The sequence below is a fragment of the Agelaius phoeniceus genome, chromosome 1 (assembly GCF_051311805.1).
Source record: "Agelaius phoeniceus isolate bAgePho1 chromosome 1, bAgePho1.hap1, whole genome shotgun sequence".
NCBI classification, from domain to species: Eukaryota; Metazoa; Chordata; class Aves; order Passeriformes; family Icteridae; genus Agelaius; species Agelaius phoeniceus.
Window position 1 is genome coordinate 54941484 of NC_135265.1, and position 21006 is coordinate 54962489.

At 39.1% G+C, this 21006-nt stretch overlaps 1 protein-coding gene across 1 annotated transcript in view; it reads left to right on the top strand.

The window, feature by feature from the left end:
• Positions 1-21006, top strand: part of LOC143694338 (mediator of RNA polymerase II transcription subunit 1-like) — a 27093-nt gene continuing 6087 nt past the window's right edge. The window contains exons 1-9 of the mRNA XM_077180202.1: positions 1-67; positions 12204-12307; positions 13456-13540; positions 13899-13953; positions 14377-14509; positions 15585-15613; positions 19195-19266; positions 19360-19434; positions 20592-20662. Of these exons, the coding sequence (XP_077036317.1) occupies positions 1-67; positions 12204-12307; positions 13456-13540; positions 13899-13953; positions 14377-14509; positions 15585-15613; positions 19195-19266; positions 19360-19434; positions 20592-20662 (691 nt within the window). The remainder of the gene's footprint in view (positions 68-12203; positions 12308-13455; positions 13541-13898; positions 13954-14376; positions 14510-15584; positions 15614-19194; positions 19267-19359; positions 19435-20591; positions 20663-21006) is intronic.

The following is a 21006-nucleotide window of genomic DNA, read 5'->3' on the forward strand; positions in this document are numbered from 1 at the left end:
ATGTCTGTCCCTCCTTCTTCCCAGCTAATCCCCCATCTGGAGAATAGAGGGGGCGTGTCCTGCCATGGTAAGGAGATAAATTCCCGACATCTGTCACTAGGTTTATAAACACAATTATTTTTAGTGGAGCTTTCCTCAGGGCACAAGTGTAAGTTGAGAAAGCATTTAATATACTGAGTTTAAGGAAAACGGTCACTGGCAGAAGAGAACATGAAGCAGTGAACCTCTTAAGAGTTTTTCTTTTATATAGTAATGGACTATTCCATGCATGGAGGATTTTATAGATGCCAAACAGAACAGGGAGATACAAGCATTTCCATGTTAACTGCAATCATTCAAATAATAATAACAAGAGTGCCTTAATAACTGTATCTTTTACTGCAAAATTGTGGACATCAAGAGGAGCTTTGAGCAAACACAACATGATTTAAACTCATGGTGTAAATGATGTAATGAAACCTAAACATAATATGCTTATATCAAAACTGACGGCTCAGTGTGTGTCTTTGTTTTTCACACTATAACCATTCACAGACAATACAAATTGTTTTGAAGCATCCCCTCCTCCACATAAGTGTTTGGCTGAAGGTAGTTTCCAAGTCTGGAAATTCCAGATTTTATCACCTCAGATGAAAATTTTGACCTTGGTGTTCACCTCATGGAGCCATTGCACTTTGCTTGCAAAGCAGGTGCACTTTGAAATCTTCATTGTTCTCTGTGCTCTGTTTTCTGAAACTTTTGACATCTTGACATTTTGACATAATTTAGCCAGTGTTTAGTCCATATTCCTCTAGAATATCATTTTGTTGGTCTCACATTTCAACATAAGCTAATTTTTGCAAATTCCTGAGAGTTTGAGAAACTGATAGCAATCCAGATGCAATTAATTCTGATTAAAATATCAAAGTACGTCCATTTACACAAAGAATTATTGGATTCTGTTAAATGGAGAGGGCAGGGAAAAAAGGAGGAGAGTAAAGGAAAGCTAGTAACACTGAGTCAACCAAATGTCCAAAATAGAACATTTTTGATATTTCATGAAATGGAAAAGTTTTCATGGTATCTATGATTAGACTTTTCATGAGACCACAAAAAGATTGGAAGAGTCTTTGCATGATCCTGTACAAATAATGATTCAGGAGTCCTCAAGAAATCCTGGCTCAACTTCTGCAGCCCTTTGAGTATCTCTGTGCTGTATTACTTTTTCATACTTATTCCAGAATGCCTCTGTTGCAAAAGAGTGGGTGAGTCTTAGTTAAGGTCTCATTAATACTGATGTCTGCAGCCATTCCTTCAATATTAGAGCTAGTCCAAAATAACCTTTGCCCTGTAAGACATCTAGTGTACTTACCCAGATGTTGGTAACAGCTGTTTCACTCTCTGGAAATGCCCCTTTGCATAGAATGGTTTGGGTTGGAAGAGATCATCTAATTCCAAACTCCCTGTCAAGGGCAAGATGACACCCACTAGATCACATTGCTCAGAGCCCCATCTAGGCTGGCCTTTAACACTTCCAGGGATGGGGCATACACAGTATCTTTGGGCAACCTGTTCCAGTGCCTGACCACCCTCAAAATAAAGAATTTCTTCCTAAGCTCTAATCTAAATCTAATTTTTTAGTTTACAACCATTTACTACGTGTCCTATCCCTAATATGCTCATACAAGACATTGCTCTTTTTACCCTTTAGGTATTGGAAGGCCTCAATGAGCTCTTGCCAGAACCTTCTCTTCTCCAGGCTGAACAACCTGAGTTCTCTCAGCCTTTGTAGGAGAGATGCTTCAGTCCTCTGACCATTTTCATGGACTCTATCTGACAGGTCCACATCTTTCTTATGCTAAGACTGTATACCTGAACACAGCGCTCCACTTTGGGTCCCATGAGGGCAGAGTGCAGGGGGATAATCACCTGCCTTGATTTGCTGGCTACCCCTCTTTTAATACAGCCCAGGATACCATTTGCCTTCTGGGCTGCAAGTGAACTCTCTAAGTCCTTCTCAGCTCAGTTGTTCTCAAAAAATTCTTCTCCCAGTCTGGACTCACATCTGGCATTGCCTTGACCCAGGTGCAGCACTTTGCACCTGGATTTGTTGAACTTGAGGTTCCTATGGGCTCACTTCTCAAGTTTGCCCACCTGGATATGATCTCTTCTTTCTGTTGTGCCAACTGCACCATTCAGCTTCACGGGTTCTGCAGACTTGTTGGGGTGCACTCAATCCCACTGACAGTGTCATTGATAAAGGTATTAAAGGGCCCTGGTACCAAGACAGGCTCCTGAGGGACACAACTCATCACCAGCGTCCACCTGGACATAAGAGCACTTACTACAACTCTGGCTGCATCCATCCAGCCAATTCCTTATGCACTGAATATTCTATACGTCAAATCTATGTTTTCAGTTTGGAGATAAGGATGTCATGTGGGACCAGCTTATGGGAGTCTAGGTAATTGACATCTGTCAATCTTTGTTTGTCAACTGTTACTGTCACTCCATCATGGAAGGCCACCACATTGGTCAGGCATGATTTGCCCTCAGTGAAGCCATATTGGCTGTCTTGGGTCATCTCCTTGTATTGTATGTGCTTAACATTTTTCCATGAATATCTGCTCCACAGTCTTTCCAGGAAGGGGAAGGTCTCTGGTATGTTCTTCCCTGGGTTGTCCTTTCTCCCCTTTTTTAAATAGGAATCATGTTTCTCTTTTTCCAGTCACTGAGCACTTCACCTGACTGCCAGGGTTTTCCAAATATGTCTTAATAGCATCAATCACTCCCCTCAGGACCCTGGGATGCATCTCATCAAGCCCCACAGACTTGTGGCTATTCAGTTTCATCAGGTGGTCTTGAACCTGCTCTTCACTTTTCAGTGAAAAAAACAGTTTATAGTACACCTTCCAATTTTTGCTTGGATCTGTCCTATGGCAACTTACGTAAACCAAGTGGAAAAAATAAACTCTTTAACCCAAAATTAAAAGAAGTATTTATATGAAAATGCACTACATTAATAATTCCTATTCAGTTGCTAACAAGTGACCATAGTGAGAGCATCTCTGGTGCACCTGGAATATTTTACGGCATGACTGTGGCTCATCCGTGTAAGGGAGCAACTGGTCAGAGGAGAGTAGGTATTGCAGCTACTTCACTCCATTGTCTGTACAAGACACAGCCCAAGGCAACAAGAGGTTTGAATTGCTCTCTGGTGTTCAAATGCTACAACAGGTACCTAAAACCATACAGGTTGTGTAGTAGATATTTGCAATGTGGTTATAAAAGGTGTAGATAATGAATGTCCTTTGTTATGTATTAGCATATGTGCTATTTCAGTGCTGCACATAAAATTCTTGAAGGGAAAAATGATGAAGAATAATTAAGTAGAGATGTAATTAATTGTGTGCTAGTAGTACTTGCATTATGTACCTTAATACAATGAAGAAATCAACTGACAAATATTTCATTTATCTTAAAAAGCTAAAGATACAGTGGACATGTCAGACAAAACATGTCTGAAGCTTTGGGAAAAACATTGATGTGCAACTTCCATTCCCACAGAGCAAAAAGTACTTGTTCCCGTTAGCACACATTTAGTAGCACACAATTTATATATAAACTATGCATAATTTAACACTGTAATTTTATCTTAGATTTCTGTTGACATGAATAAATGAACCACATTCTTTGGAAAACCATCTTATCATGCATAAAACATCCATTCTTCCTTCAAGTGCTCAATAAATCTTCCAGGGTGAAAGAGACTTAATTTTTCGAAGGGACAAAAGAGTAAATGAACAAAACCACTTACTGGTTCTTGAGGGCACCCTCCTATTACAGCCCAGAATTGATTACGTTGGCATCTGCTGAGTCTGTGGGTGTATGGGCTTTTGTGTTGTGAAGTATTGCTGAACTCAAATCAATACATGGAGGTAGGATTTTCTGGTATTATGGTTAATTTCTTCTCTTTTAGAGAGAAGAAATTAAAATTTATTAGACAACGTTTTATTACCAGTGTGTAAAGATGCATAAAATGTATTTGTGAATCAATGGAGTTTCTAAGTAGCAGGCCAGCTGAAAAGAAATCACCTAGCCCAAATCCACATGTATTCTGACCAGAATCAACCCCCAAAAAAAGGAAAGTGCTAGAAGCTTTCATCCACCTTCAGTTTGTACTAGCTGTGGGAAAACATAAGTAACATAAAAAAAACACATAAGCTGTGGGAAAACATAAGTAACAATGTGTGAAGAATATGCTAAACAATTACTTGACTAGTTATTAACATACTCATACTTCTCAAGTTTGTAACTGTGTGCTTTTCTGTGCTGTTCTGTAAGGAATAGTCAGGTTTTAAGGACATATACTCTTGAGGTATATAACTGGCACGCGTAAGGACAGATTTGGGATATGGCTCCCACTTTACACAACTGAGTGATGGCTGCCTTGAGGCAGTGGTGCATCTACTGGTTGGGGGGTGGTTAGATCTCCCTCTGAGTGGGCCTGTTTCTCTCTGAAAACTAGCAGGAAAATCTGATATTACAAATTTTATTTTGGTGCCTGCTGTTAGTACAACTCCAGGTCTTAAATGACAGACTGGATTGGAATTCATATAATCCTAGTTCTACTCTGTGCTGGTTTTGGCTGGGGTAGAGTTGATTTGCTTTGCAGTAGATAGTGTGGGGCTATGCTTGGGATTTATGCTGGAAACACTGTTGATAACACTGGGATGTTTTAGTTACTGCTGAGCAGTGCTTATACAGCCTCAAGGCCTTTTCTCACACTGTCTCACCAGGGAGGAGACCGGGGGCACACAAGAAGCTGGGAGGGGACACAGCTGGGACAGCTGGCCACAACTGTCCAAAGAGATATGCAGTATGACCTATACCTTATAGTGTCATGCTCAGCCATAAAAAGTGGGAGAAGAAGAAGGAAGAGTGGGGGTATTTGGAGTGATGGCATTTCTCTTCCCAAGTAACACATGGTGGAGCTCTGCTGTTCTGGAGGTGGCTGAACACCTGCCTGCCCATGGGAAGTGGTGAATTAATTCCTTGTTTTCCTTTGCTCGCAGCGCGTGGCTCTTGCTTTCCCTATTAAACTGTCTTTATCTCAACCCTGGAGCCTTCTCACCTTCTGGGTCTCCCTGCCCTCCCCCCCACCCCCTACTGCAGGGGAGTGAGTGAGGGGCTGCAAGATACTTACTTGCCAGCTGGTGTTAAACCAGAGCATACCCTCACAGTGTCGCTAATTTGCTCTGATCTTGGCCAGTCCCTCCATTTCCCATCCCAGCTTTTATCTGCCTTTTACAATTAGAGGTCAAGCTCTGTAGACACAGTCTTTCTGAAAATTACACAAAATTTTCAGAAATGCACAACCTTTCTTTGTGCTTTTTTCAGCACATACAGCCTGGGGAATGTTTTTGTGATGTGTGTATATAAATAAATATGCAATGCAGTACAGATTTTGAATGCTATAAATCAACACACACAGAGGCTGTGTGGACATTTTGTGGACATTTGTTCCTTGCCCAGTGCAAGGACATAATCTATCAGCTTCCCAGAAGCTTCACATCATCTGTGGCTGACTCCAAATCTGTCACATGTGTATCCCTACACTTGCGAACAAATATATACACCCTAAAAAAAACATAGTGGTATGACTGTAATAAGATTTTGGGCAATAAGATTCTTGTATTTCCTTCGCTCTATTACCTGTCCAAATGACAATATTCTCAGTACTCCATCTGAGCTAGTCATGGTTCTTAACACCTACAGCTTTCTTATCAATTTCAAAAGGTTCATCCCCAAATGCATCATCCCTATGAGGTTAAGTGACTTGAATAACAAGGAATTAATGAGTAATGATGAGTTTGCAGTCATTCATCTTGTCGTTCAACAGAGCTAAGACAAATTATATCATTCTAGTAGATGACTAGGAATCTGGAAATCTGAGAGTTGAGGGTTACAGCAAAGTTGGTTCATAATACATAAGAATGGACTAAACATTTTTAAGAATGTAATTAAGGGATTAGCAAGTGTCTAAAAATATAAAAGCATTAAAATGCATAATTGAATGTGTATTGCATGTATTTATAACAAGCCTTCATAGTTTAATTAGTTTCAATTTTAAAACATAAGATATGAAAAACAGTGTCAAATTGTTTAACCAACATAGAATGACGTAAAATGTGTACTTTATATGGAGTTCCTGTCTGCATGGCACCACTGTAATATCTTCAATTGGCATTTGTTGGGGTTGAGCTCCTTTATGGTATTGCCTTTCCTGAAAAATGAGTCCTTCCCACATGCTATTTTATTGAAATCAGTATTTGCCACTGAGCGCTGTTTCTTTTTTAGTCTGCATGTTATATAATCCATATCCTTGTATATATTCAATCAGAACCCTTAAGCTGAACAATCGTCTCCAAACGAATATTGGTTTAAAATAGCTTAAAGTAAACCTAAACTCATCTCACTTTTCTGTTATTAAAATAACACAAAATTTTGTATCGTTTTCAGATTTTGGTGTTGTCTATATAATTATTTAATATTTTCCTTCTTATGTATTTTCTGCTTTTCATATCCTTTTTCTATTAATTCTGGTTTTCATACTTTATATGGCTTCATACTTATATCATGTTTCTTTTCATGCCTTTTTCTTGTGATTTTCTAGTCCCTTTCTCCACCTCTTTCTTTCATTGCTAGTTTCCTTCTTTCTTCTGTGTGCTAAGGATGTGCTAGAATAGAGTCAGGTAAATTGCAGTCTGGTTTCTAGTTCTGTGGCCAGTGTTTCAGGAGTCACTTCCTCTCCGCATCTCTCTGCATCCCAGTATGGAAAAACAAGATAATAAGCTGGCTCCTGTGTGGTTAGCTTTGAGGCATGCTGGTGGAAAGCTCCTTTAAGTAGAATTATTGTCTTTCTGTACTACACCTCTTCTCTACCTCAGTGATCTCCCCAGTGCTCATCACTATTTTCAGCTCCTCAACTAATTCTTAGCTCCCACTTCTCCTTCCCTCCTCCTCCATCCTCATCTACCAGTAACATTTTCAATGTAGTCCTTCAGCATAGTATGGGTATTACTAATTTTGCCATTTTGTGCAGATTATGTGCCAGCTACATTCACTTTATCTCTCTCTTCAGGGAGAGCTGTGGCAGCTCTCAAGTGATTAGTTCCATTGATTTCATGCTGACTGATGTCAGTAAAGAACATGAATGATGGTGCAACACCTGATTTTAGTTATAAAAATGATCACAAGACTCTTGAGAATATAAGAGATGTAGAAAAAGCAAAAATGTTCATTTATGAATAGCAATCATGGTGTCCTATGAAACCCTGTAAAGGGCAAATGCACACACGTGAAGGCAGTCCTCACATGTTCTTTCATGAGGTTATTTAAATTGTGGTTACATGGATCTAGGGCCATTGGAAAAAGATTTATACAATAACTACTTGGAGATCAAAATGCTAATGTCAAGCACAAATCAAATGTTTGCCATATCTTGACTATGAGGAAAAGATATGCCCTGTCTGTGTCAATATGTTTCTATATCCACAGTAATTTGCTATGAACCTATTTTTCTGATGTTTGTTTATACAGCCTTTGGCTTTGAAGAATTTTAATCACTTTCAGTGAAGAAGCAGGGAACAGTCAAATGCTGCCAATATTAAGTGTCTCAGACTAAGTGCCAGAGGTGCTATTCAGTGTTGTCAAGTAAAACTGGCCCAGTCTATATGGCTGTAGTGAAATAAAATGCAGCCACTAACATTCTGATGTTACTCTTAGGAGCTAAATATTCACACTGTGTAACTGAGGAGAGGATGTAGAGACTGAATGAAAGATGGCAAAGCATACTGTAGTTTTTATGGGTTGTAAAGCCATAAACTATAGACCATATCACACTAAACTATAGGTCATAAAAGCTAAGCAACACTTCCATCCTGCCTTAGATGGAAGAGCACCTAGGATAGATAAAGGAATTATTTGAATGCTCATCATTTTTTGTAAACACTGATTCATGTTCCCATTTTATAGCTGTCACTGCTGATCACTCTAAAATCCCATGGCACTTTGTGAAAAAACACAGTTTTAGCTCTGACCTCATTATTACAGCAACATCTCTTACACATCATGCAGTTCTAACTGGAACCACTGGTTTTCACTGAGTGCCCAAGGCCCCAGTTCTGTATTTAGACTTACTGTGGGCTGTTATGTAGCTGCTGTTTTCTCTGGTCAGCAGTTCTGCTGAGGGCTTCTGGAAAGATGCAATTCCAATAAAATGCTGGATGCAGGCCCATGAAGATGTATTGCTGGTGATTTATTTTGATTTTATGCTTTAAATGAAAAAGAATCAAGACTGAATATAGGAATAATAGAAAAAAAGCAACTCCCAGTGTGCCAAAAGAAACCAGAAACAAAAAACCCCACCAATAATGCACTGATTATGGAATACTGGAATATTTTCTGAAATGATGTCACTAAAATGCATCCATTACATAAAAAGTAAGCCAAGGTTTCTTATGTTCTATAATAAATCTAGAGTATCTTCACTGAAAAAAATAATTGAATTAATGCAAGAATATGAATGAGCAATACGTTGATTCTTTCTCAAAAAAATTACCATTCAAAGAAATGGAAAAATTTTCAGAAATGTTAGAACTATGAAATTACAAAATGCCATTTTCATATGAATCACAATGTGCCCAGGCCATGCATTGTGAAGCATATTAAAGAGTCAGGAATTTAGCAAGATGCAGACAACCATGACAAAAATCAACCAAGTAGTAATAATAACTAATTTCTCAAAAGGTGCCTGAAGAAGCATACCTGTTTTACCCTTTAAAAGGGAATAAGATAACCTGCAATTATTTGAGAGCAAAAGAAGGTTTAATCTGGGGAAAACTTATTAAGTAACTTAAGCACATGAAAGATTCTTTCAGAAGCACCTTTTGATGAACAGTCAGAGAGAGTAATCCAGAGCAGGTGGGCATGTAGGATTCATGCGGTAATTCCGATTATTTTCTATACTCATGATAATGCATGTCCAGTTGTTGGGTTTTTTTTTTATTTCACGAACTGACCCAGTTAAACGTTTGTGTATTTAATATGCCTGAGAAGCTATAATTAGACCATTTTTAATTATTAATCACTCTTAACTCTTCTCTCGAGTGCAGTAATTCAATACGACAGTTCTGAATACTGTAACAGCACCTTGTTGTGAGGAACTTTCTGACAATACTTAAGCTTCTGTTTCTCATATGTGATTTTTTCCAGTCCTGCAATTTTATGTGAAGACTAATAATTGTCTTGGAATATTTGTCTTGTTATGAAAATCTGGCACTATTTCTATCCTGGAAAAATGGTACAAATTCATTTACCTAAATACATACATTTGAGCACAATGGAAATGGCTTTTTTTGTTTAAAAGTTAAAGTGTATTTTAGGCCTATCAGCCATACTGTACTGTGGCTAACTAAACTTGAAGTCCTCTGTTTATTTGCAAAGCAGCTATTATGCAGATCAGGTAAGCCGTGGCATGTTCCCTTCTGTTATTTTGGAAGTGTTCTCTTCAAGATAATCAGCAAATAATTTACTTTTCTGCTTATTCAGGACATGATCAAACCACTGGAGTTAGTATCAAGATCACAGAGACTCCAAAGAGCTCTGGACAAACATTTATGAAAAATGCCATAAAAGTATTAAGCAGTACCAAGCTGTGGTATGTCATATTTGCACATACCCATTCCTGTGATCTGGACTGAGGCAACCTACATGTTCTTGCTCAGCAGAAAACATTTCAATAGGTTGTTCAAACAAACCTAAGCTAAAATGACTCCCTAGAAATGCTGAAAACATGTTTTTAAATTCATGCACCAATTAACAGGTAAAGCTTATTATTATAGCTATGATTATACCTGTGTTGACTGCTAATGTCAGGTTAAAAAGTAAATTAGTATTTAATACCATACACCAAACGAATAATTTTACCGAAGTGTGATTTACCACAAGTGTGGAATTACATTATCCATTTACTTCATCACATTTCACCTCCTTTGTAAAAGCTGAAGTGCAAATATATTTAACTCACTCAGCTGCATTGACTTTCTCTAATTAGTATGCTTGACACCTGTCTGGAGACAAATACCACTTTTTGACATATACTTCTCCTGGAATCCTAGGCCCATGCTATTTTTTTTCTGTAATCTTATTGAGGCCAATGAAATATGCAGTTTCTACTCAGGTTCCTACATACAAGTCAAAAATACTCTATTTTATGTGGTATGAGACTACTTCAAGTACTGCAGCATGACGGATAATAGCGGGAAGCAGAGGGTTTGCTGTAAGGTATCCTGAAACAGTGCCACCCAGGGGTTATGTAGGAGATATGCTCTTCTTGCTGTAGACCTGGACATTCCCAAGTAACCACATTTCGAGCTAGTGCCTGTGCAAAGGTCCAGGATTAACCCTTGAACCTCGCATCGCCATTGTGCACTGATTCCTATGTACAAGCAGACTGCAACCTGAAATGGCCACAAAATATACACATTTTTGTAGAAATACAATGAAAACATTATTGATGCTGTTTTTTTAACTCCCTCCACTAAAAAGCAAGACAAACGCCCCCTTTTGGAGTGCTTTCCTGTTTTGCTGAGTGATTTTTACTATCATACCTCCCCCTGCTTTTGTTCCCAGTTAAGTTCAGTCTCTGAGAACACTACACCTTCTTAAAAGATGGGGATAGACATTATGCTTTAGATATGGAAGAACATGGCTAACAGGATACCTCTTGTAAAAAGTAGCAGAGGTGATGTTGCTGTGCTTATCAAGCCTCAAATTCAAACACAAATCCCTGGGGACCAGTTTTTTGAAGGAGCAAGACTTTTGCCTTGCACAGCACCTATGGGTGCTGTGTTGCAGCTGCTACAAATAGGAGCCTTGGTTTCTTGCAGTGTGAATGGAGATACAGGGTGGGTGGGTTGCAGCCCTTTTATCAGCATGAAGGCATGGGAGAGTGGGGGCATGTTCCCAGCAAGTGTGCTTGCAAGAGCTGGTTGGGGTTCACTGCTCCCTCTTCCTCCAGCTGGATGAAGTGGCCTGATTTTGCTGCTCTGTCATCCTCCCTGAAGGAGGAAGAAGCTGCCAGTCCCTTCTCACTATCCCTCCTTGGTGTATGCAAAAGGCCATCCCTCTCCTAGTCCATCTGTCTTTTCCCATGTAGTGCCTCTGGCTCAAAGGGGCCAGATCTCTGCAGCTGTTGTGCCCACTAAGTCAAAGAAGCCCTTTGTAATATTTCTTTTGGCTCTGGGGCAAAGCAAAGTGGGTGGCATCTTGCAGGACTCAATTTCTTCTTAATAATAACATTGGAGTCTTCCTACCTGTCTCAGACTGATGTATTAGGAAATTCACTCCTGTTTTTCTCCTGATGGAGGTAATGGTTATGGAAGTATCACACCTCAGCAAAAAACTTTCTTTGTACATCTGGATTCTGTGTTAGGCCAGAAAGAATATTTATAGGGAGATAGATGATGGACTGAATATATTCCTTCTCCCAGCCCCATTCTCATTCCTTGCCATCCCCAAAAACAAAACAAAGTTTCACCACTTCATTGAGATTATCCTCTGCAAAAGTGCAGGATAATTTGGGTTGGAAGGGACCCTTAAAGACCATCTACTCCAACCCTCCTGCAATAAGCAGGGACATCTTCAACTAGATCAGGTTGTTCAGAGCCCTGTCCAATCTGACCCTGAATGTTTGCAGGGAGGGGGCATGCACCACTTATTTGAGCAACTTGTTCCAATGTCTTAACACCCTCATCATAAAAAATTATCTCTTATTTTTTATCTCTAATTAAAGTGAGCTTTAATGAGCTCTAGGTGGGTGTATCTGGATATCTCAAGTCTGGGCAAAGCCTTGGTATTTATAAAGAATACAAATAAGAAATTGTGCATAGGTAAAGAAAGCCTAATGGTTTAACAAACTGAAGATTTGGCTGCATATCTGTATTTAATATTGAGAATACTTGCCTATACAAATCTCCCCCTGCTCTTTTTCTGTCAAAGTCTTACAAAAATTAATGTCTGTATGTGCAAAATTCAAGTAAAACATTTTTTAATTCCTTCTTTGAAGCATAACATCTATGACCTTAGCAAGGTTTTACATTTGTCCTCCTCCAGCATTTCTGGTTGCCATTATATTTAGAACATTTTGACATGTTTTTCAGGTGTTGTGACAGCTATTTCTACAAATGCTTTAATGGAACAGTTGCGTTTAAAATACCAACAAAGGCCGTGGACTGAAACTCTGAAACTTGTTTATTTTTGCATGGTAAGAATCACAGGTTAGGTGAGAGAAGGATATGTGATATAAGAATATTTTTCCAAGGTAGTTAAAAATTTGCTTGACTTTCAAAAACAAGCAAAACCAACCAACCAAAAAACCCCATGCAATCCAAAACCAACCAAAAGATAATGCTCAGAAAAACCTGGTGCCTAGTATAGCCTGGCTCCCCATTTTTCTTAAGACAATGGTTTACAAAGTTTCCTGTATAATTTTAACACTTTAGGGGTTGTTTCTTGCATTGTTTTAACTTGTTTTAACATTGTTTTAACTATTCAGGAGTTAGTACTGATTGTCTACCAGCTGAGGTTACAATAACTATCATTACCATATTCATAGTATGTAAAGAGAATTTATTGCCTATAGGACTGGGAGAAAATATTGTATTTTAGAAACTGGTCTGATATCTGCTATCTAGACTTTCTGCTGCTGTAATATACCATTTCATGCTTCCTGCCCTTCCAGTAGCTAATTTAAGAATGATCGTCGTAAAGAGCAGATTAGCACAACTGCTGTGAGCTCAGTATAAAAATTTCCATTTGTTTCCATGCTTCTTAATGCTTAACTCAAGCCTTACTCTGAAAACAATGTCCTGAATTTGAACAAAGTGAAAACTCTTAATCGGTAAGTGTTCTTTGTTATTTGAAATGTGGAATTTGAGAAGTTTTCAGGCAAGAGCTTGAAGAGAACCTGGGAGAGTTTGCTTGCTACTGAAGTGAATGGCTTCACAAGCTGAAACTTGTATTCTAATCTAACCAAGTACTCCTGTGGCACTTACTGATCTCTTCTATTCACTCAGGCAGATTTTTTCTAAAATAAAACCAGAAGTATTTTCTTAGTTTATCTCTAGCTTCACAATGAAATTAGCTGACACATCTAGTGACCAGCTCAAAAGACAGGGGAATGGAAAGCCAGTCCTTGCTCCAAAGGCATCTGGTATGTAATTACTGCACAATAATATCTTGACAAATCCATTCAGTGCAGGCATTTCAGAGATAGCTCCAATCATAGGTAACCTCTGTGTTTCACAAAAACAAATAAACAGAAGTTTGTTGTATGGGGCATCTGTGTACTCTGTCTCTTAGCTAGTAATTTAAGGAATCTTTCTTTGTCTCTTGTTTTCACAAATGTGCTAGGAGAACCCACTGCGAAAGCCTGTCAGTAATGCTCCAGACGGTCTATTGCTTTCATGCATGGAGAAGATAGAGAGGACACTAAATGGTAATGAGCTGTTGGATAACTCAAAGTACATTTTTAAAAATATTGTGTGGAATCTACCAATCCTTCTCTACTGATGTTCTTCACAAAGAGGTCAAATGTACAAACACGGAGATGGATAAGAGACAAGAGACTTGCAACTCATCTTTGGGCTAAGCCTTCAGGCTATAGTAGTCTTAAAGCCTGAGAATATTTTCTACACAGCACAGCACTTATTAGTCATAATAGTTGTCATTAATAACAAGTCATTCAAGAGGTACTATTTTCTTATTACCTAAATCATACTCTTTAAAGCAAGAAAATACTGGTTCTACTTCTTGATCATTGCAGTTTGATTAAATTGCCTTTCTGGTTTTTGCAGCTAAATCCATGTTTTCTGTGATGAACGTGTTGGAACGTTTATCCAGACAAAAAGGGTAAGTTTGTTTATGAATAAATGCAAATGAGCAGGCATGGCCTCAAGTCCAGAGAGGAATGCCATCTGGATGGCTTGTCAACAATGTTATTTTTTAGCTCAGTGTTCTAAAGGAGTGTATTTGCCTATTTTGATTAGCCCTTTGTGGAGAAGGTTTTTGGGTAAAGAGAGGGTATAAATGCCGACGTCCCAAAGCTACAGACCAAGGTTAATAGTTTTGAGCTGACCAACATGATAATGCAAACAGCAGAGCACAAGTACATGCCTGGTTGGATAGTTTTCAGAAGCTGAGCCAAGGAAGAGTTATTTTTGAAGCATCCCTGGTGTCTCTTCCCATGACCAAGTGAACTATACTTATTTCCTTTTTTAAGTGACAGAATTTTTATATATACAAGCTTTTTTTTCTTTTTCTCATCCTTCTCAGACTTACTGTTCATGTTAGCCCCAGTGGGACCACCTGCTACATAACATCAATGATGTTTTATGTAGAAGTTCAGCTGGAGAAGGATGGAGATGTGATGGATGTAAAGCTGGCTCACTTTGAAGAAGCTCCTGTGGTAAAATTAATTTTCTCTGTCTCTTATGACCCTGTAGTCTCCCACCTGGCTTCCAGCTGTCATGTCAGAAAGGTTTTGACTTCCTTTTGGTCTTGTCACACATGCAAGCCTGTTCATGACACTAGCTACCTCTTTAGGCATCTGAATCTCTCACCTAAACTTACAACTCAGTTACAGATACTAAATACTCTAGTGCTAAGTATTACAGTAAAAGTCAGCTGACAGACTCACCTTCCAAGAATTTTGTGGTATCATGCATAAATATTTTTATTTTCATGCTTCAATGTTACCAGTATACAGTAAATAACAGGGGCTTAAAATATTTTCCTACCAAGGTGTAGTGCAATATATATACTCAGTGGATGTGTTTGAGCTATTCTGTTTTTCATTCTGCCTTCTTTAGGAGTATATGTATTTCTACTAGTGGGGATGTTTTTCGGGCAAAATTTCTATTAAATTATTTACAGAATATCAACCTGAAGTTCATATATCATGTTCTGCAGTTGTTACAGAATTACAGACAACCCTTCAGGTCCAAGATATAACAACAAGCTGTTGCGGGGGAGTTGGGGAACATAAACTCTGTTTTTTGTCACTAAGTATCCAAATGATTACATTATTACAATTATTACTTTGGAGTTAATTTTGTCCATTATTTTTAGTTGAAATCAGCCCTGAAATTTCAATTTGTTCATTTAACCTGCACAGGTCTGTTGATCAGTGAGTGCTGGACAATATCATTAGAATGAAAATGCACATTCAGAGAATTCTAGTAAAAGAAAACACAACCAGTAAAAGAAAAACTGGCCAAGATGCATTTTTTTCTGAAAGAGTTATCAACAAAATATTTCTGTTAATTTTATCCTCTTTCACAGAGCTTTTGTTCTTCCAATTATTATAGTAATATTTTTTAACTGTTGCACTGTCTTGGTTTTGAGTGTTGGGGATTTTTTTTATGCTAACCATACAGCTACTTAAAAGTAATGGGGATCAAGCTTATAATTACTAATGAAGTGCTTATAGAACATGTGACAAATTGCAAGAAAGATGAAACTCCTGTCTCTTATTCCTGTAGGTTTGTGATGATTTGGTCCAGCTTCTAAGGTAAAGAATCACATATAGGGTTTCATGTTGAATGGAAAGGAATTCCTCATGCTAGAACCATTCCAGGGTAAAAACTGAAGAGGGGAAAAAAAAAAAAAGAAAAAGGAAAAAGGATCAGGGTACAATAACATGAATCCAGAAGACAATAGAACTGACACTGTTTTGGATTCCATTTTTTGTGGGAAGTTGGTTCCAATCCTCCATATTGGAAGTTGGTTGTCTTTGTAACTATTATTATCTGCTTTGAATTTGTAAATTCAGGCTAAAACTGCAGCAAATATAATTTTGTAAAGATACTCCAGGCATTATTTATTCTCAAGTTATTCCATCGAATGCATCTGCTTCAATGGAGCAAGGGTAAAGAGTAATCCCCAAGATGTTGGTTCTAGCTGCCAGTCAAACACAGCCTTGGAATACTGCCCTCTGTCTTGATTGTAAGAATTATAGAGCTACTTGGACCCATAGTTTTGGTAATGGACTGATGATGACAATTCAGAACTGGCAGATTTACACATACAAACTAGGCATTACTTTTCCTGTCCTCCTTCCATCAAATACTAAATAGCCCTCGTATTGTCCTTATGCAAATACTTTAACTGCATGTCCTTCAGGCTTCTCTCAAAGCAATGAAAGCAAGATGGTATCACATGGCCTGAGTTTCTTTGCAAATACATAGGGGGAGATGTGACCCTAATTTTATCATGTAGCAGTAGGGCACTATATATATATATTTATTATTACCAATTTTTGTTCTGTTTGAATAGTTGCTGTTCCAGGTCAGGCCACCACTTTAAAAGTCTATTTTACAGGTTCTTCAGTGGATGTGATCAAGGTTCCAGATTTTAATAATAATGAGTATATTTAGGAAATTGGATTCTTTAATCCTGTGGCCAAATAGTAGATAGGGAAGGTAAAAAGAGAAAGTATAATCATTGACCTTTAGTGTTTGTCACGGTTTGACGCTGGCGCAATACCAGTGCCCCCATGAAAATACATTCTCCTTGGTGTCTGCTGTGAGATGTGACCAGGAATAGCACAACGCAGGCTCCAACTTAGGAATAAAGAAGAGAAAACTTTATTAACCTACAACTATATGTAAAAAGAAACACACAGAAAGGATGAAAACCTTCCAAAAGCATTCGTCCTCCCCCCACCAAATTTCCAATACATCCATCCCTCAGATCACCAACTCTCAGTCCATCACCACCCTTTAGATAATCAATTCTCAGTTCATCAAGGAGTGAGGAGTCCCTGTTGTGTCATAGATTTCCCCTGGAAACACAGTTGAGACCTCTTGTGTTTCCATGTCACACATGGCACCGCCTGGAGATCATTTGCCATCGTGACATCTTCTTTCCATGCCCAGTGCTCTCACCACTGCGCATGAACCAGAGCTGCTTCTAGGGTTCTCCTCTTAAGGGTGCTTTGCCCAGTTCCAAAAAAAGCACAGTCTCTCACTTTCAGGACACCTGTCCCCCCCAAATTCACCCCCTGGGGCCGAGGGGTCTCAAGAACAGAGATCTTCTTCTTTTTCCCTGAAGATTGAGGGCACCACCACCCTCCTCACCGGTCATCTCTGTTCACGCACTCCTTCACATAACATCACTGCACTCTCTTGGCTCCGAGCCATTGCCACCCCCTAAATGCAGTCTCTGTGTCACTGGAAAAATGGTTCTGTCCACAGCTATACAAGAAAAGTGCAGCCAAAGGCCACTCCATCACCTCCGCCCACCCAAGATTCTTCACCACTTCTCTTGTGGCCCATTTCCTCTTATCTCATCTCTATCTCTCTTCTCATTCAAACTCCAGGAGGATCAGCATTTGTAAGGTTTCCATCATCCAAGGAAAGGGTTAAAAATCTCAGGCGCTGCCTGTCCAGAACTCCCATGGCTGCCCTGCCAGGCACCTTCTCGCCACACCCCCCCTTCTCCTTCTCGGCTGGCCATGCTATCAAGTTTCAAAGTGGCACAAGCACAGACACCGCCTCTTGGTGCTCCTCCACCCTTCCATCCTCAGGGCCTGGCCTACCTCACCCAGCCGCATGGCTTCCCCTCCCCTGCCCAGCCCGCAGCCGGGTAGAGGAGGTCTGACCTCTTTCACGGACAGCACCTGTCACAGTTTGATGCTGGCGCAACGTCAGTGCTTCTATGAGAGAGAAAGTTTTCCTGAGAGTTCTCTGCTTTTAACCCCCTGTGTTCTCAGAGGCGTATCCATGTCCTCAGTGGCCACACCAGGTGCCAATATTCAAATCTGAGTATCTATTGGTTTGATCACAGCATCCCAAAAAACTCACTTCCTCTCAAACCAGGACAGTGTTTAATCTCTCTTTTGTATTATTCATCATCAGTTTTTTCAGCCCCCTTTCTTCCTCAGAAATGAAGTTATATTAGCTTTATGAGTGTAAACAGCTATGACTTAAAACTTGAACTTACATTTTCCTAGGTTTTTGACTTCCAGTGATGTTAATGCCAGCAGTTTGGCTCTTGAGTTACCATTGGTACTGTGGGTGCTACTTTTCTGCCTTCCTGGCTTTGTTAAGATTTGTTGCAAAGCATGGGTATCCCTTCTACACCTCTGGGTGTAGTATTTTATTTGGTTGTAAGGCAGTTTGTTATATGTGTAATATTTCCCATGAGTCTCAAAGTAACTATAAAATTAAGATTTTAAGAACCAGCCAGCTAATGCATAGGCTAGTACTGTGTCTGTTCCTGTACCACACATGCCTGCTTCCCTCCTTTTTCCCTGCTTCCGCATTAGTCTAGCTGGAAAGAGACAGAGGAGAGCTGAGTGACTTGTTTAGGTTCCAGGTTTGAAAGAGTTTGTCCCAGTGTAAAAGTTCAGGCAGGCTTATTTTGTCTCTGCTGATCCACACTACTGCCACATCTGCATAGGAAAGATGGGTCACATCTTTCACACTGCAGTCACAGAGCTGTCTGTGTGACTGCAGCACCAGAGTCTAGTAAGGCTTATAAAACTCACATAAAATCTACTTAAGCACAGGTGGGTTAGTCTGAACACTGCTCCACACTGCCTCACCAAGTTGAAATCCACAGCAGTTCTGGTTTGAGCAGTCTGAACCATTCATTTACAAACCAAGGCACTTGTCCCTTTTTTTTTTTCCTTTTCTTTTTTTTTGACTGATGTATCTATCAGTTATATTTAAGGTCTGTCTCTCTCACATGGTGCTGTGAAGTGCGGCATTAATACAATTTTGATATTTTAAGATCAATGTATGCATGCAAGGTCTTAGGGAGGTAGTACTACATGATTAGCTTTATTGGAACATCAGGAAAAGTGTTTTGCAGCTGATGAGCTGTCATATTTGTGTTTCACGTACAATTATTGCTTTCAGTAGTGCCTACTTCAGTGCCAGTTTCAGCTATAATTACAGTGCTTGCAACAAAACCAAAGGTTCACATTTTCTGGTATCTTCTAAGAAAATTTAAATCAGTACTACTACTTGATCTGACAAAGAGGGGGCCACTGTCACTCTGAAATGGTGCCTTTTCTATTAAGTTGTGTATAAAAGAGTTATTTTCTATCTCATTTACTAGTGATAGTCATTATTTCATTTTTTTTAGGATGAAGAACTATGATGCCTTTGGCAAGATTCTAGAAGACCTGTCAAATATGTATCAAATTCCAGGAAACAGGTTGCAGTTATTTTTTACTCAAAAACTTTTGAAATTCATAGCCTAACTTTTGTTTACTTACAAAAATAATAAATTGTCTTTTCTCTCTCCCAGTGAAATGAAAGCTAAGGGATATCTTGCTTTGCAGGCCCTTGAAAAAGACCTTTATTTAATGTCACTTCTTCACAGGTAACTTACAGTCTATGTCTTTGTCCCTTTGCCTCTACCCACACCCCTTCATTTCACTAAAGAACAAGTTAACTGATCTAATTATAGAGCAGGATGTGGAAGGCTAATGAGTTTTCTCTCACTGGGAAGCCTGAAGCCTTTGTCAACCCCAGACGAGCAAACTAGTTAATCTGTTGAACTCCTGTGCTTTATCTCAGGGACTTCCTGGGAAACTGGTTGGTTACAAAGCTTGAGGGTGTGTGCACATGACCACCCACTGGGAGCAAACAGTGTGTCTGAAAGTCAGCAGTCATGTTTAGATCTCCCCGTGGCAGAAGTAAAATAGACTTTTTGGAGTTCTGCTGTTTGGGTCTCATTTTGTCCTCAGGTTTAAGATCAGGAGGTGTGGATGCCAGCTTTTCTCCTTCCTTTTCTCATTTGTTCTTTCATAGAGTAGGATTACAGATAGATAGGGAACAGTTTCCTAAACCTTCTGGTAATTGTACAAGGATTTTCATTGTTTTCAATAAATAAGAGTTGAGGGCAGTGCTTTCCTTCTGGATTTTTGATATATCTTCTCTGATACCTTGCCTATTAAGTTACATACACACATACCTTGGCAGGTATGGCCTCCTGTAACTTGAAACACCCTCTTGGATTATTTTTGCAGTTTTCCCTTATGAAGCATAATAACACTATGAACTAATGTACTATATCCCCACTGGTCACAGATATCTCAGTAAATATTATTTATAAGTTAAACTGATTACTTGTCCCATCTATGCAGAGTTAGTACACAGCTATGTAAATGTATGGCTGTATATATTTACCTATATGAACACACTTTAAGTCAGAGAATGGTTCTGTCCAAGTTAGTTAACCAGGCTATTTCTTCATTCTTTGCTCAACCAGTTGCCACTCTAATATTTTTGACCCCCTTTATTTCTGGTAAATAGCACACCAAAGTGCAACATGAAAGAGCTCAGATACAGGGAAAGTGAAAGCCCAAGTCCCAGAAGTAATGCATGTGTGGAGTTGTGGTCTTTTGGAAGCTGGACATACAATCTACTTCCAAGAAAACATTGTCTTCTTTTGATTAAGGATACAAATTAGAAATTACATTAGCCTAGCTAGCACTGCAATGCAGGAAACACTAATTAAGATGTGTTTTGAAATAGAACACAGGATCTAAACAGAATTACTGAAGTACTTAATGGAAAAGTAGGACACCTGGTGCCAAGAACTGGAGGTGATTTTTTTTCCTTTTTTTTCCCTTTTCCCCCCCCATTTTCATTTTCTCCCCCCCCCGCCTTTTTTTTTTTTCTTTTCCTGGGTCTGAATTTAAAGAATTGTAATCAAAACACACTACTGAGTTGATCTTTATGTACAGGAAAGATCCTCTGCTATAAATAAAATCTGCTGTAGGGATTTACTGTACCTGTAATCTCAGATAACATACAGATATACAGAACATATATTGAACAGATATTGTAAGTAGAGATGTACTCTTACAAGGAATCCCCTCTGCCCATCTACAGTGTTGGTTTTTTCATCTTTGTGTCAAGGCACCCAACATATTTCCTCTACTGACCT